The 16,842-nt window shown below is 46.0% G+C and overlaps 2 protein-coding genes across 2 annotated transcripts; both read right to left on the bottom strand.

The window, feature by feature from the left end:
• Positions 1–1,955: 1,955 nt before the first annotated feature.
• On the bottom strand, positions 1,956–11,238 carry FBXO40 (F-box protein 40; the record flags this gene model as incomplete). The annotated part of the gene is made up of 3 exons (XM_080696527.1): positions 1,956–2,165; positions 7,876–9,798; positions 11,140–11,238. 3 exons carry the CDS (start codon positions 11,236–11,238, stop codon positions 1,956–1,958), a joined length of 2,232 nt encoding a protein of 743 aa, XP_080552653.1.
• Positions 11,239–15,852: 4,614 nt separating this feature from the next.
• On the bottom strand, positions 15,853–16,149 carry LOC308263750 (putative monooxygenase p33MONOX; the record flags this gene model as incomplete). Its single annotated transcript, XM_080696790.1, has 1 exon — positions 15,853–16,149. The coding sequence occupies one exon, from the start codon at positions 16,147–16,149 to the stop codon at positions 15,853–15,855; it is 297 nt and encodes a 98-aa protein (XP_080552916.1).
• Between the last annotated feature and the right edge of the window lie 693 nt (positions 16,150–16,842).

The following is a 16,842-nucleotide window of genomic DNA, read 5'->3' as shown; positions in this document are numbered from 1 at the left end:
GTGAAGTATTTTGTTGTACTAATTCTAAGCGTATCCTAACTTGTCACTGTGGTGGCATCCCTTAGGACAGTGGTTCTCAACCAGGAGCCGCTTTGCTCCCAGAGGACATTCTTCAATGTCTGGAGACATCTTTATTCACTGTGGGGTGCTACCGGCATTTAATGGATAGAAGCCAAGGATGCTGCTAAGTATTTTATAATATGTGGGACAGTCCATTATGAAGAAGAATGATTTGATTCAGAAGGTCAATGGTTTCAAAGTTGAGAAATCCTGCTCTGGGGGATACTGGTTTCTATTGTGGACTTTTTTTTCTCTTCTGTTTTCATGAATATTCACTGTTTGAAGAGAAGTATCTATTTGTGACAGGCCAGAGGCATGATCAGCAAGAGTTAGGAGCAATTTCAGGGAACCATTATGTTTACATGACTTTCCCTCAAGACCCCCAACTGGTTAGCATAGTGATGTCCAGGACCTGGTGACCAATGCCACAGGAACTGAACTGGGCCTTGTCTGGACTTCATCAAATGTGTGGCCACTTTGTGCATTCCAGCATGACCCTGAGGTTGGTGTTATAAACTGAGGTCATTTCAGATGGCACAGGGTAGAACTGGGCTATGTCTGCTCTCCTTAACCCAGGCCATTAATACACTTTTCAGAAAAAAACAACCTTTACTCTTGGATTATTACTAAAATATTAGAAAGTAGACTTGTAGCTTTTTGCCCTAACTTTCTCCCTAAACATAGTTTCTTCTGGACTCTCCTTCATTTTTCAAGGATTTTCTTCTATACCCTGCTAAGAATTCACATAAGAGACTGTGACCTCCTAACTTCCCTCTTCCCTTGACCTGTGGAGTCTCCAGGCCGTTGTACTCCGCCAGGGGTCGCTACTTCACGAGGCTGAGCTGGGACCACCTGGGCTTAGAGCCAATGAAAGGAGCCCTGGACTTGACTATTAAAACAGCCCCAGCCCCAGAACCTTCACCCTGGTGCCCTGGGAGGTAACTCTGTACCTAGCCACTGTCTGCATCACCTGCCCCACGTTTCTAAGCTAAGAACCCTTTGTAGAATCACAAGCCAGTACTGGTTATGGAGTTTCATTGTTCTCTCACCTTCTAGGGACTTGAGCTACATTTCCAAGTGGCCTTAAGTTACTTATTTTCTCCTCAGATTGATCTATTCTAGAAACAACATAATTTTTTTTTTTTAAAGGAGCCAGGTGTGGTGGCACACACTTGTAATCCTAGTACTTGGGAGGATAAGACAAGAGGATCACAGGCTCACAGCCAGCCTCAGCTACTTAGTGAGGGCCTCTGCAACTTAGTGAGATCTTGTTTAAAAATAAAGAATAAAAAATAGGGCTGTAGGTGTAGCTCAGAGGTAGAATGCCCCTGGGTTCCATCCCCAGCACCCCCCCCTCCAAAAAAAAAGGAAAGGAAAGGAAGTCAGTTATGGATGTGGCACCACAGTACTAGCCATAGCTTAGAAAATTCTTAGGCCGAGTGCTACTGTTGAGGGTCCAAAGAACATTGGATGATCTGATACACCCAGAGAAGCAGATAGACAATCTATAGATAGATTTCTCAACCCACATGCTGTCCTACTTTCAGTAATTCCCAGAAGGTTGGGTGTGGTGGTGCATTGCCTATATTTCCAGTAGTTGGGAAGTTGAGACAGAGGATCCCAGGTTCAAGATCAGCCTCAGCAATTTAATAAGACTTTCAGTAACTTAGTGAGACCCTATTCCCGGATTAAAAAAATTAAAATAGGGTTGGGGATATAGGTTAGAGGTAGAATGCCTCTGGGTTCAACCTCCAGTACCAAAATAATAATAATAATAATTAGTAATTAGTATACCAATAATTATTACTATATAATAGTGGTTATTATGTTAATAATAATTATTATTAATATTATTAATTCCCAGGAGAAATTCAGGAGTAATGCCATCTGAATCCTTAGGTGTGCCTTGCTCGGAGGGCCCTGAAGGTGGAGACTAAGCTCTCTGGGACCTGCTCATGCGGCTGACGCATGCTGGTCAAGCGAACCGGATCAGTCTTGTGCTCCACAACGTTGAAAGGACAGGACTTAAGATGCTCCGACATGGAAATGACTTCGTTAAACTCCCAGCTTTTGATGTTGGAGAAGAGGCTGCTGAACTGCCAGATCTGTTGGGAAAAACAGAAGCTCAAAGGTAAACCTGGGAGCAAAGCCTCAGGCTGGCTGTTGCTGAACAAGATGAGGAAATGCCTCTTGGTTCTTCCCGTGCTTAGCTCCCAGAGGACTCTCCTTAGTTCCTTTCCCAGCACCCAATTCCTACTTTCCCCTTCTATCGTTAATCTCTCCAGCCAGCCTAGTAGTTGTGTGGGAAGGACAGACGCCCATCAGCACAGTGACACATGCCCTCCCTTGATTCTCCACACTAGAGGGATTCTTTCTAGAGTAGACAACGGTTCAAATTAGTACCAGAACTTTTGTTTGAGATTTCACAAAGAAGATTATCTTTTTTCTTCTGTATTGGGAAGTAGTAGAGGCCAAGAGCTGCCAGCCGCCACCAGGGAAGAACTGTCTTAGAATGAAACTAATATTGCAGAAATAGCGATATGAAAAAAGATTATTTGGGATTTTTTTTAGTACCAGGGGCACCAAACTCAATGATGCTCTACCCCCAAGGTATACCTCTAGTTCTTTTTCACGTATCTATCTATCTATCTATCTATCGATTTATTTATTTATTTATTTATTTATTATTCTTTTTGGTGGTACTGGGGGTGGAACCCAGGGGCCTTCTACCTCCAGGCTATACTCCCAGACTTATTTTATATTTCATTTGGAAACAGGGTCTCACTAAGTTGCTAAGAGCCTCACTAAGTAGCTGAGGCTGGCTTCGAACCCGTGCGATCCTCCTGTCTCAGCCTCCCAAGCACGGGGATTACAAGTGTGCACCACCACGCCCGGCTTCACTTATTTATTTTGAAACGAAGTCTTACTAAGGTGCTGTAGGCCTTGCTAAATCTCAGCCTCCCAAGCACCAGGATTATAGGTGTGCGTTATCATGCCTGGTGAGCTGATAAACTGAGTCTTACCTGAAACCATTACCTTTGAACTTTTTAGTTATATAGGCTAGTGAATTCTATTCATTGTTTATTACTTTCAGTTTACTTCCTATTGCTTGAAATTAAAAGAATCCTAACTAAATAAGGACCTCACTAGGACCCCAAAGGAGAACTTTAGGGTCAGTCCTCAGTGAAATACTCTCTGGACTTCCCACCTAGGATGTGCTGACAAAGTCACTATTATTAAAATCTGGCTGTTGAGTGTAGGCATGACCTGATACCCTGTTAACCTGATTCCTTCACCCTCAGAGTTTTGCCTTGTTTCTGTTTAAGAAAAGTATTTCAAGCCGGGCGTGGTGGCGCACGCTTGTAATCCCAGCATTTGGGAGGCTGAGAAAGGGGGATGGCGGTTCGCGGCCAGCCCCAGCTACTTAGTGAGGCCCTCTGCAACTCAGTGAGACCCTGTTTCAAAATAAAGAATAAAAAATAGGGCAGGGGGTATAGCTCGGAGGTCAAATGCCCCTGGGTTCCAGACCCTCAAAAAAAAAAAAAGTATTTATTAGGATTTTAGAAGAACAGTTTCCCTTTTCTCTTTGAGTGCCCACCTAAAAAGTGAGATTTCTAGTATGTAAACGAAGTCATTTGCACCTGTTTTATACAGGAAGATATGAGGTAGTTTTATATAATAATATTTGCAAAGGCGGCATCATAGTCTTATTTACGTTTACTCCTAACACACGGCTAGAGTCCATATTTAACACACAGATACAGGAATGGATACTTAGCAAGAGTCTTTTTTTTTTTTTCAGGTCTGGGGATGGAACCCAGGGACATTTGACCTCCGAGCTACACCCCCTGCCCTATATTTTATTCTTTATTTTGAAACCGGGTCTCACTGAGTTGCAGAGGGCCTCACTAAGTAGCTGAGGCTGTCCGCGAACCGCGATCCTCCAGGTCTCAGCCTCCCGAATGCTGGGATTACAAGCGTGCGCCCCCACTTATAATTATTTTTTGAAGAAGACTCCATAGGGAATAAATAATGGGAATATATAAGATGTTTTAGATAAAATAAAATAGATACAAATAATTCTAACTCACCAATGCAGTTTGCAAACACCCCATATTGGGAAGACTGGGAACAGTGAGATGATAGAATTATTAACCTAAATAGGTATTACTTACTCATGGTTCATATTACCAAAATATTTACTATGAGAAAGACTATTACAGGCACCTTAGATATGATGAATTAGGGAGTTTTGCTTCTTTACTACAGGTAAGCAAATATGACCCAATTGAGAAAAAGGTAACACAGGTGTTACTAAGAGGAAAGATGCTTTGATATAGACAGCAATTTTCTGAAAAAGTAAGCATTTGGGCAAGGGGAAATCAGTGGATCAAATTTATTTGGAATTTCAAAATGCCTTTATGAAAGGCAAACACTTTTTTGAGGGGCTATTGGGGATTAGATTTAGAGGCATTCTACCTCCATGCTACATCCCTAGCCCTTTTTATATTTATTTATTTATTTATTTATTTATTTATTTTCAGTACTGGGGATGGAACCCAGGGGCATTCTACCTCCAAGCTACACCCCCAGCCCTCTTTTTTATTCTTTATTTTGAAACAGGGTCTCACTGAGTTGCAAAGAAGTAGCTGAGGCTGTCCGCGAACCGCGATCCTTCTGTCTCAGCCTCCCGAATGCTGGGATTACAAGCGTGCGCCACCACGCCTGGTTTTTATTTTTATTTTAAAACAAGGTCTCACTAAATTGCTGAAGCTAGCCTTGAACCAGCGATCCTCTTGTCTCAGCTTCCCAAATACTGGGATTACAGGCATATGCCACTACAGCCAGCTCCAAAAACTTTTTTTTTTAAATGTTGAGGGTTGGGGTGCCACTCAGTGGTAGAATCCTTGCCTAGCATGTGCAAAGCCCTAGGTTTGATTCCCAGCACTGCAAAAACAAAAACAAAACAACAACAACAACAACAACAACAACAACAAAAAATCAATCCATTGACATATGACTGGGGAAAATTTTTGCCCTACTGTACTAATTATAGTTCCAACAGGAAAGAGATGTCACAATCAAATTAGGTAACCTCGCCAGGCATGGGTGGCGCACGCTTATAATCCCCACGCTTGGGAGGCTGAGACAGGAGGATTGCAGGGGTTCAAAGCCAGCCTCAGCTACTTAGTGAGGCTCTCGGCAACTTAGTGAGACCCTGTTTCGAAATTAAAAAAAAAAAAAAAAAAAAAAAATATATATATATATATATATATATATATATATATATATATATATATGGTCTAGGAGTATAGCCTGGAGGTAGAAAGCCTCTGGGTTCCACCCCCAGTACCACCAAAAAAAAAATTAGGTAACCTCAAGAGCCAGGTGTAGTGGTACATGCTTGTAATCCCAGTACTTGGGAGGCTGAAACAGGAGAATTGCACAGATTTGAAGCCAGCCTCAGCTATTTTGTGAGGCTCTCAGCAACTTAGTGAAATCCTGTTTTTATATAAAATATAAAATAAGCCAGACATGGTGGCGCACACTTGTAATCCCAGCATTTGGGAAGCTGAGACTGGAGGATCGTGGTTTGCAGACAGCCTCAGCTACTTAGTGAGGCCCTCTGCAACTTAGTGAGACCCAGTTTCAAATGAAAAAGAATTTAAAAAAAAAAATAAAACTAGGGCAGGGGGTATAGCTCAGAGGTTAAATGCTCCCGGGTTCCATCCCCAGACCCGCAAAAATAAATAAATAAAATATAAAATAGGTCTGGGAAGCCGGGCGTGGTGGCGCACGCTTGTAATCCCCGTGCTTGGAAGGCTGAGACAGGAGGATTGCACAGGTTCGAAGCCAGCCTCAGCTACTTAGTGAGGCTCTCAGCAACTTAGTGAGACCCTGTTTCCAAATAAAAAGTATAAAAAATAGGTCTGGGAGTGTAGCCTGGAGGTAGAAAGACTCTGGGTTCCACCCCCAGTACCACACACACACAAAAATAAATAAATAAATAAATAAATAAATAAATAAATAAATAAATAAAATGCAAAGGCCCTGGGCTCCCTCTATCAAAAAAAAAAAAAATAGGTCTGGGAGTATAGCCTGGAGGTAGAAAAGCCCCTAGATTCCACCCCCAGTACCACACACACACATACACACACACACACACACACACACACACACACACACACACAAATTAGGTAACTTCAAGAGAGTTTGTTTTTTTTTTTTTTTTTTTTTTTGCAGGTCTGGGGATGGAACCCAGGGGTATTTGACCTCTGAGCTACACCCCCTGCCCTATTTTTTATTCTTTATTTTGAAACCGGGTCTCACTGAGTTGCAGAGGGCCTCACTAAGTAGCTGAGGCTGTCCGCGAACTGTGATCCTGCAGGTCTCAGCCTCCCGAATGCTGGGATCACAAGCGTGAGCCACCACGCTCGGCTTCCAAGAGAATTTTTAAAAGGAATGATTTACAAATATGTGAGCAGGTTATGAGAAGGAAACAAGCTATAGTGCAGTCCTCAGGGCTAGTTACAGTCTAGAGTGCGGTTGCCCTCATCCTGGAGGGGAAGAAGGTTGGTCACTGGCACCCAGCAGAAGCAGCTGTTGGAGAGAGCCACCTTCCGTGGAGGAATGGAGCCAGTTCAGAGTGTCATGATGGGAGGGAGATGTGGGGAAGAAGGCAGAAAAGTAGTTCCTTCAACCCATTCTTCTCTCCCCTCCTGCGGATACACTCACGCTGAACGAGCCCCTCTGGAAGCTGGGGGCAAGGGAGCCAGTGGAGGCAGTCTGCAGAGATCAGCCTCTGGGGACAGACCCCTTGGGGAAGGATGGAGGACGGTCAGGACACAGGTTACACGCTCACCACCACCTGGATCCATGTAGATACATAGCAATGTACATAATCAGGAGAGACAGACAGACAGTCAGACACTGGGACTGAACCCCGAGGAATTTTACCTCTGAGCTATACCTCAGTTCTTTTAATTTTGTAAAATTTATTTTGAAATAAGGTCTAAATTTCTGAGGCTGGCCTCCAGCCTGCAATCCTCCTCTTAGCCTTCCAGGTCATAGGATTGCAGGCATGTTATACCACTCCCTGATTATATTTATATATTTATAGCCTGTTTCCCCTGCTAAAGTAATCTCCTTGAGTCAGTTTTATTCTAGCAACTGTCTCGATACCTAGTACAATGCTCGGCACACAGAAAGCTTTTTTATTTTATTTAATTGCATCATCCTCCTGTCTCAGCCTCCCAAGTACTGGGATTACAAGTGTGCGCCACCACGCCCGTCCACAGAAAGCTTTTTTTTTTTTTTTTTTTTTTTTTGCGGGTCTTAGGATGAAACCGAGGGGCATTCGACCTCCGAGCTACAGCCCCTGCCCTATTTTTTATTCTTTATTTGGAAACAGGGTCTCACTGGGTTGTTGGAAAGGGCCTAAGTAGCTGAGGCTGTCCATGAAGCACACACTGCGATCCTCCTGTCTCAGCCTCCCCAATGCGGGGATTACAAGCGTGCGCCACCATGCTCGGCTCACAGAAAACTTTTTTTTTTTTTTGGCGGGTCTGGGGATGGAACCCAGGGTCATTCGACCTCTGGGCTACAGCCCCTGCCCTATTTTTTATTCTTTATTTTGAAACCGGGTCTTACTGAGTTGCAGAGGACCTCACTAAATAGCTGAGGCTGTCTGCGAACTACGATCCTCTTGTCTCAGCCTCCCGAATGCTGGAATTATAAGCATGCACCACCATGCCCCCAGCTCACAGAAAACTTTTAATAGATATTTTCTGAGCAAATGAATAAGTGTTAACTTGCCTCTCTGTGGACTTTCCAGGAGGTGCCTCCATGGGAATACCTCTTCTTCTTCCACTGCAGGAGGACCATCCCTCTTTCCTGTAACAACGTGGCACAGATATTCCTCATCAGCACTGACACCTGGGAGAGCTGGGACAGGCTGATGCTGTCCAAGAAGCCGGCGATGTACTGCAGAACCTCAAGGGGCAGGCTGGTTAGGGAACGCTGGCTTTTTCCCACTTGGTCTGAGCGGTGGTTGCTCTTCCCGGTCTCACTCAGCTCCGGAGCCACCTCCGGCTTGATGGCGAAGGTCTTGAGCTCCTGACTGTAGATTACTTTTGCCTTCTGTCCCGGAGGACGGAAATGGTTTTGAACATACGTACATCCCAGGTAGGCGAGGGGACATCGATGCTGGAACCAGCCGTTGAGACACGACTGAATGTCCGTGTGGACGTTCTTGAAGTGCAGGGGGAATTCATCCCTCCGGAAGAATTTGTTGCAGGTGAAGGTAAAGGCCGAGCTGCTCTTGTTGTGCCTCCTGGTCACACACTCGCTGTGGAGTTCCACGTGGAGTCCCCCGGGGGTGGCAGGGGTGAGGAGGTCAGCCAGTACCGTCCCCGAGGAAAACTGTTCAGGCTCGAAGTTGTATGTCTGCGTGGCGAAATCCATGAACAGCCCATCGATGCTCCTGGATTCCGAGATGACGTGGCCTTTGAGTTCTCTTTCCAAGGCACACTGGAGGGTGGTCTTGATGAGATCTGACTTGGGCAGGTCCTCCACCGGGATCCCCAAGTCCGAGGTATCTACCGCCTTGTGCTCGCTGGGCCTGCAGCTCAGCATGATATCTCCGACCCGAGCCCGCTTCCCACAGTAGCTCACGGGAACCTTGAAGGTGTAAACGGTCTTCACTTCCTGGGCCTCGAGGTTGCCGTACACAAAGTCTCTCTCCTTGGGCGTGCAGGCCGGCATCTGGCCGAAGTGAATGAGCATCCGCCCGTTGTGCACCAGATACATGTTATAGTCCTTGGCATCCACAGCAGTTTTCAGCCTCTCCAGAACCCCGTCCTGCCAGGGCGCAAGCCCTGTGGTTTCCGCGGAGAGAAAGTCCCGAGGCCTCTGGTCTGGCTGCGGATCCTTCCCCTGGGCGGCAGCCTGCCCACCTGCCTCGTGCTTGCCACTGGCCCCCTGCTCTGCCCCTGCCGGGTCCCCGCTCTCGCTCTCACACCTCACCGGCGCCACCTGCGAACTTGTTAGGGCAGAGGCCGCGTGCTCCTTGCTGAATATGTTTTCCCACTTGTCGAACTTGGCCAGGTCTATCCCTTCTTTGGTTTTGGCCAACGCCTCCCTTTCCTCTTGACTCAGCTCTTTCATCTCCCCTATGGCGGTTGACAGGCCGCCGAGTGGTACCCAGCTGGCATCCGCGCCCCCTACGGCCCCTTGCGCCTGCTCCCCACAGGCCTCGCTGTTCACAGCGGGCTCCTTTTCGGTGGCGTCTCTAGTCTCTGGGAACAGCTCTACCATGTTCAAGGACCTGAAGAGGACCTTCTGGTCCTGGAGGGCCAGGGCGGTGTCCAAACACTCCTCACTGGGCGTCTCTTTCATGATGTTCTGGTGAAGGGTCGTCTCGGAGTCCACGTTTGGCCAGCGGTTCCATTCCATGGAGCAGCAGACCACGCTGGCAGGGCAGGCCTGCAGGTGCCTGGCCCGCTTGTGGCGGGGCATGGAAAGGGGGCAGCCGTATTCGGCGTTCAGGCACGGGACCTGCTCTAAAGGGCAGAGGAGCGCGTGCTCGGCCTCTTTGCACATGTGGAAGGTGGCCCCACAGAGCAGATGGCAGTTTATTACCAGGCAGGAGACGCCGGGCTCCACGGGAACGTGGCAGTGCAGGTTGACACACCCCTCGCAGTGCTGGTGCTGCCCCGGTGGGGGCCTGCGGGCCTTGCCCTGGACACGGCAAGAAACAAGGGACAGGCAGCAATGAGTACTGCAAGAGCAGCTCAGCACACATCTGACTGTGGTGTTTTATTTTTTTGTTTGTTTTCTTTGCGGCACTGGAGATGGAACCCAAGGATATTCTACCTCCAATCTACACCTGCAGCCCTATTTTTTTTAGTTTTTGAAACAGGGTCTCACTGAATTATAAAGGGCCTCACTAAGTAGCTGAGGCTGACCATGAACCGAATCCGTATCCCAAATGCCTGGCTTCTGTGTTTTATTTATGTATTTATTTATTATATTTAACTTATTTATTTATGCTGGTTCTAGAGATTGAACCCAGGGGCCTTCTACCTCTGAGATATACCACCAGCCCTATTTTATTTTTTATTTGGAAAAGGTCTCACTAAGTTGCTAAGATTGGCTGCTGATCCTCCTGTCCCCAGCCCCGCAAGCACTGGGATGGATTACAAGTGTGTGTCACCACACCCGGCGGGAACCTTACTTTTATTTATTTATTTATTTATTTATTTATTTATTGATTGATTGATTGGTGGTACTGGGGTTCCTGGAAGCCCTTCTACCTCTGGGCTACACTCCCAGACCTATTTTTTTATACTTTGTATTTGGAAACAGGGTCTCTTAAGCCAGCGTGGCTGGCTTCGAACCTGCGTGATCCTCCTGTCTCCGCCTCCCAAGTGCAGGGATTACAAGCATGTGCCACCACGTCCAGCTAGGAACCTTACTTTTAAATGAAACTAAAAGCCGGGCATGGTGGCACACATTTGTAATTTCAGCATTTGGGAGACCGAGACCAGAGGATCGTAGTTCATGGACAGCCTTGGCAACTTAGTGAGGCCCTGTTTCAAAATAAAGAATAAAAAATAGGGCAGAGGGTGTAGCTCAGAGGTCGAATGCCCCAGGGTTCCATCCCCAGACCCGCAATAAATAAATAAGTAAATAAATAAATAAAACTAAAATTGTGCTTACAGATCATTCTCAGCTCTCAGCTTTCCCCTTACTCTGTGCCACTTTCTTGCCAATAAACATTACTAAACCATAAGGACAAGCCTGGCAGCTGCTTGGGCTACAGGGTAAATAAATCAAGATCTAGACCTCTGAAAGGTGAAGCTCCAATAAGCATGTGGCACTTACCATAACTTCCCAATTTCTTCTTTCTTCTTAACTCTAGGAGAAAATATCAATAATGATTAGTAAGAAAAGCATTGTGGTTATTTATATTAATAAAGGCCAAAAAGAGTCTACATTTAATGCCTCTCCCTGCCCTGAAGGTATCACCCCCATTTTACAGTCAAGGATGTGGAAGCCTGAGGAGGTTAAGTAACTTACCAAGGTCATACAGCTGGTAAGTGATGGAATCGAGTTTCCAAGCCAGACCACACTGGCCCATGCGCTTTCATTGACCTCCACTGCCCTCTGATGGCACATGTCACCTACCAACCATGGGACACACAACTTCTGCTTCTTCTTTTTTTGGTGGTGAGCTACACCCCCCGTCCTATTTTTTATTCTTTATTTTGAAACAGGGCCTCACTGAGTTGCAAAGGGCTCCCTCACTAAGTAGCTGAAGCTGGCCACGAACTGTGATCCTCCTGTCTCAGCCTCCCAAATGCTGGGATTACAAGTGTGCACCACCACACCCAGCTAACTTCTGCTTCTTATAACTTTTCTCCCTCATCTACTGTCAATTACTCAGGCATTCCCACTGCCTCTTCCAACACCCATCCCCTAGTCTGGCTCAAGTTACCCCTTAACTGTCTCTCACTGGGGCTTCCTGTCTACTGAGAAGCCAGCTTGATACCCAGTTATGTCTGGGGCAGTGTCGAAGGCCTGTGACATATCTAACACGAGCCATCACCTTGGTACCTTCAGCTGTGCTGTGGCTAGCGCAGGGGCCCAGTCCCAAAGGCGCAGGATGCAGGCTAAGCGGGGACTGCGGCGAGAAGGAGGGATACCCTGCCTTCAGCTCCAGTCAATGGTCCCACACGGGAATGTGTTGCCAGGTCTTCCAAATTTTCCAGAGGAAGTGAGGTTGCAGATTTTTGTGAGCGGCAATAAAGGTTAGGAGGCAGACCACGCAGGCTGCAGTCCTGCGCTGCATTCAGGTCGGCAGCTACGGCACTACACAGGGACCTAACGTCCTTGCTCATCAGTTTCCCAACTGTGAAGGGAGGATGATAATAGTACCTACCCCATGGTGCTGTTGTAAGAACTAAATGAATTAAATATACATGAATCTCTTAGAACAGTGCTTGTCTCCTAGGATGCGACCTGCACATGTTTGCTCTTATTAATAAGTATTTTGTTTTGGGTTTTTTTTTTTTTTTTGGTGGTACTGGGGATGGAACCCAGGGGCTTTTCTACCTCAGGGCTATACTCCAAGACCTATTTTATACTTTATTTGGAAACAGAATCTCACTAAGTTACTGAGAGCCTCACGAAGTAGCTGAGGCTGGCTTCGAACTTGTGTGATCCTCCTGTTTCAGCCTCCCAAGTACTGAGATTACAAGTGTGTGCCACCACACCGGCCTCAGAATTTAGAGTATTGGCTTAATTTCCTTCCTTCCTTCCTTCCTTCCTTCCTTCCTTCCTTCCTTCCTTCCTTCCTCTCTCTCTCTCTTCTTTCTCTTTCTTTTTTCCTTCTTCCCTTCTTTCTTTTTGTTATTGGGGTTTGAATCCAGGAAGAAGTAGAACCAGAGGAGAGGTCCAGAGAACTCAGCACGTCCGGACCATACTGTCACAGATAGAGGAGAGTGAGCCATGCCTCAAACGCTACTGCAAAAAGTAATGACAGCAGTATCACTGCATCTGGGACGTCCCCGAAGAGCTCTTGCCAGAACAAATGAGACGTTTTAGTTGTGGGACCACTGGCCATTCCAATTGCGGTGTTTCTTCAGTGGGGAGGGGACAGCTATTATGCACACATTCTGATGTCCGCAAGCCTATGGCCTGGCTGGGAGAATGTGACCACCTGCCTTCTACTTGGGATAGCAGTTCATCAATAGAGGACAGAGTCTGGGAGACTCAGAGCCCCCAGCCGGTTTTCTGGTAGGAAAAGAAGAGGCAGATCATGGAAGGAATAAAGCTTTGTGAAAAAAGCTACCAGCACCAGTAATGTCCAGGTCTATATTTACCAGCTTATTCTGTCATAAAAGTTTAGCTCAGTTTCTGGGAAGAGAAAAATAGGGCTGGGCTGGTTCTTGGGCTCCAGGTGTCTAGCGAGAACTCTGTCCTGGCAGCCAGGATGTGTCTGACTGGAGGGTACTGGGGATACACCAATCTCTTCTTTCTCTTTTCTTTTTCTTTTGACGGTGGTCAGAATTTTTTGTCATCAAAATGAAAAATTGCAACAGAAGACAAATAAATTAGTTGTTTTGACCATTTTAGATTCCAGGGCTTTTCTATGAGTAGGTCAAGCTCCATATGTAAACAAAATACTACCCAAAACAAAAATCAGCAAATATTTGAGACAGTGTTCAAGACAAGAAATGTGTACACAATAATGAGAAATAAAAGGCAGTTTCTCTGCTTTCTTTCCTCAGTAAGATGTATGTTGTATAACGGTATCAGGCTCATTTCAGTGAAATAAGCTTTTATAATAAAATATTTTGAACTCTTTCATCTCCCCTCCAAAAGTTTCAGGCCCTAACCTAGACAAAGAAGTCAAAATAAGATGAAACTAATTTCACATGCAACTCAAGTCTATAATCTACTATAATACCATCTCCTTTAACTCTTAAAGTTTAACATTTTCTGTTTTAATTGTTATTTTACTCTTTCTTTCTTTCTTTCTTTCTTTCTTTCTTTCTTTCTTTCTTGTAGGGATGGAACCCAGGGACATTCTACCTTTGAGCTACATCCCCAGCCCTAATTTTTTTTTTTTTTTTTTTTTTTTTTTTGGTGGTACTGGGGTTCCTGGAAACCCTTCTACCTCCGGACTACATTCCCAGACCTATTTTATATTTTTATTTGGGAACAGGCTCTCTTAAGCCAGCAAGGCTAGCTTTTAACCTGCACTATCCTCCTGTCTCTGCCATCCAAGCGTGGGGATTACAAGTGTGGGCCGCCACGCCTGGCTCCCAGCCCTAATTTTTATTCTTTATTTTGAAACAGGGTCTCACTAAGTTGCAGAGGGCCTCACTAAGTAGCTGAGGCTGACCATGAACCACGATCCTCTGGTCTCAGCCTCCCAAATGCTGGGGTTACAAGTGTGTGCCACCACGCCCAGCTCTTAACATTTTCTTTCTTTCTTTCTTTCTTTCTTTCTTTCTTTCTTTCTCTTTCTTTCTTCCTTCCTTCCTTCCTTCCTTCCTTCCTTCCTTCCTTCCTTTCTTTCTCTCTCTCTCTTTCTTTCTTTCTTTTTTTCTTGTTTTTTCTTTTTTCTTTTTAAATATATTTTAACTCTAAATAAGCTGGTGGTGTATTGCCTTGTATGTGCAAGACCCTGTGTCTGATGCCCAGTGCTGCAAAACAAAACAAAAACCTTAATATCCAATTATCAGAATCAAATCAGTATACTTAATCTTCTCCCTTAGGAAGTTTTCAACCAAATCAGAGTTAAACTAATCTCACTTTAAAGTGCAAGAAGAGGCCGGGCATGGTGGCGCACGCTTGTAATCCCCGCGCTTGGGAGGCAGAGACAGGAGGATTGCGAGGTTCAAAGCCAGGCGCACGCGCTGGCTTAGGAGACCCTGTTTCCAAATAAAAAAATGTAAAAATAGGTCTGGGAGTGTAGCCCGGAGGTAGAAGGGCTTCCAGGAACCCCAGTACCACCAAAAAAAAAAAAGTGCAAGAAGAGATATGCAAGACTAGTATTTGTTCTGTGATTTATAAAAGAGAAGCGTCTCCCCAACAGCAGAGAGCAGTGGCCCAAGAGGCATAAAGAAATGGCTGCAGGACAGAGTGTTCCATTAGGTTGAGAAAAAGCAAGAAGACTCCAGTTTCAGCCTAGAAAGATGGGAGTACTGCTAAGTCTAGCTGCTGACTGTGCTTAGATCTCAACAAGTCTTAGGTCCTCCTGACAAAGCTGGAATATATAACATGAGCAGTCACGGGCCACAGTCGCTTAAATGTGTCAGCAGGCACCTCTATGCCATGACATGTCAATGCTCACATTGTTTTAGACTACTTTAAAGCAGTACAAACCGAGTGTGGTGGCCCATGCTTGTAATCCCAGCATTTGGGAGGCTGAGGGGGATCGTGGTTCACGGACAGCCTCAGCTACTTAGTGAGGCCCTTTGCAACTCAGTGAGATCCTGTTTCAAAAATAAAGAGACTAAAAAAATAGGGCTGGGGGTGTAGCTCAGAGGTAGAATTCCCCTGGGTTCCATTCCCAACATCGAAAACAAAAAAACAAAAAACCAACAGTACAAAATAGTTTCTTCCACGCAAGAACACGCTCTTAATTACTGTTTCTCAGAATCAATTATGTGTCCCACATTACCCTTATAAAAGTTTTTAAAGCCAGACGTGGTGGCTCATGCTTGTGATCCCAGCATTCGGGAGGCTAAGACCAGAGGATCGCGGTTCATGGACAGCCTCAGCTACTTAGTGAGGCCCTCTGCAACTCAATGAGACCCGGTTTCAAAATAAAGACTAAAACATACGGCAGGGGGTGTAGCTCGGAGGTGGAATGACCCTTGGTTCCATCCCCAAACCCGCAAAAAAAAAAAAAAAAAAAAGTTAAAAAAATATATACCATGCATCCAAGCGTGGTGGTGCACACCTGTAATCCTAGTACTTGGGAAGCTGAAACAGGAGGATCACAGGTTTGAGGACAGCCTCAGCAAGTAGTGAGACTCTTATCAACCTAGCAAGACTGTTTCCAAATAAGAAATAAAATTGGGCTTGGGGTGTAGTTCAAAGATAGAATGCCTCTGGGTTCAATACCCAGTAACACACACACACACACACACACACACACACACACACACACAAATAAATAAATATAATAAAAATATGCCATTCCTATATCAGAGCGAAGGTAAAAGGGGAATGAGGCACAAGAAACCCTCCATCCAGAATCCCTGGGATAAGAGCGCTCTAGAAGTCGGTGGGTATGAGCACATTCAAGTCTCGGGGTTTGAGATTATGGCTCTGTGGCGCTGGTTTCTTCCCTTCTATCATTGGGACATCCACCTTGGGAGGTCTGAAAGCTGCTGGGTCTTCAGCCATCCTGGTGGCCTGGGCACAGATCAGCCCCATGGGAGAGAGCTTCTGGGCTCCTCTATAAGCCTGGATGGCAAGGCCCCCAGAGTCGGACTTCTGAAGGGGTCTTGGTTTAAAGAGCTTCCATTTATCTGACGAGTTTCTATCCTTAGCCCCACTTCCTGAATCCATGGTGCTAAGACGCCTGCCAGGGAAGGCTGTAGAGGAACCAGGAGTAAACCAGCCTCCGGCCTCTTCTTTGGGAAGGAGTGAGGGGTGCTGCTCGAGGTAGACTGGGCTGCCGCGGGCTGCTTCTTTTGTTTTGCTTTCTCTCTGCTCTGCAGCTTTAGTTTGTGGAGGGCTTCTGCCACGTGGAGGTCCTCGATCTCCTGGGTGGTGAGGCCCTTGTGAGGGGTGGAGCCAGCATCTCTCAGCCCTGCCTGTTGCTCAAAACGATGAATGGTGGCCTGGGTCTGTTCTATTCTCCTGCTGTCGCCAAGCTGCCTGCGACCATGACTCCAGCACTAGGGAGGCTCCGAGAGGCTGCGGCACAATCCAGACCTGAGCTGTTGTGAGCGCGGTGCCAATCGACTCTGCTCTGGACCAATCCCTTCTTACCCTTCAGAATCACGGAGTATGGTTCTTGAGAACTGTGTTATTGAAGATGGAAACATCTGTGATATACATTTACTGTTCTCCATTCTTGTGACGTTATTTGAAAATATGTCTTTAAGAGAAAACAATGAATGCCGGTGACAGGACCCTCTACACCCCCCAATACCGCTATTTAAAGATCTTTTGCCAGGCTCTGGAGCTATTCCAGATGAGGGACTTTGAAAGAGGACGAGTGCTGAGCAGAAAGATGTGATGAGTGGAGACCATTCT

The sequence above is a fragment of the Muscardinus avellanarius genome (assembly GCF_963383645.1).
Source record: "Muscardinus avellanarius genome assembly, chromosome: 5".
Classification (NCBI taxonomy): domain Eukaryota; kingdom Metazoa; phylum Chordata; class Mammalia; order Rodentia; family Gliridae; genus Muscardinus; species Muscardinus avellanarius.
Note: the sequence above shows the minus strand (reverse complement) of the source record. Positions and strands in the feature narration are given on the sequence as shown.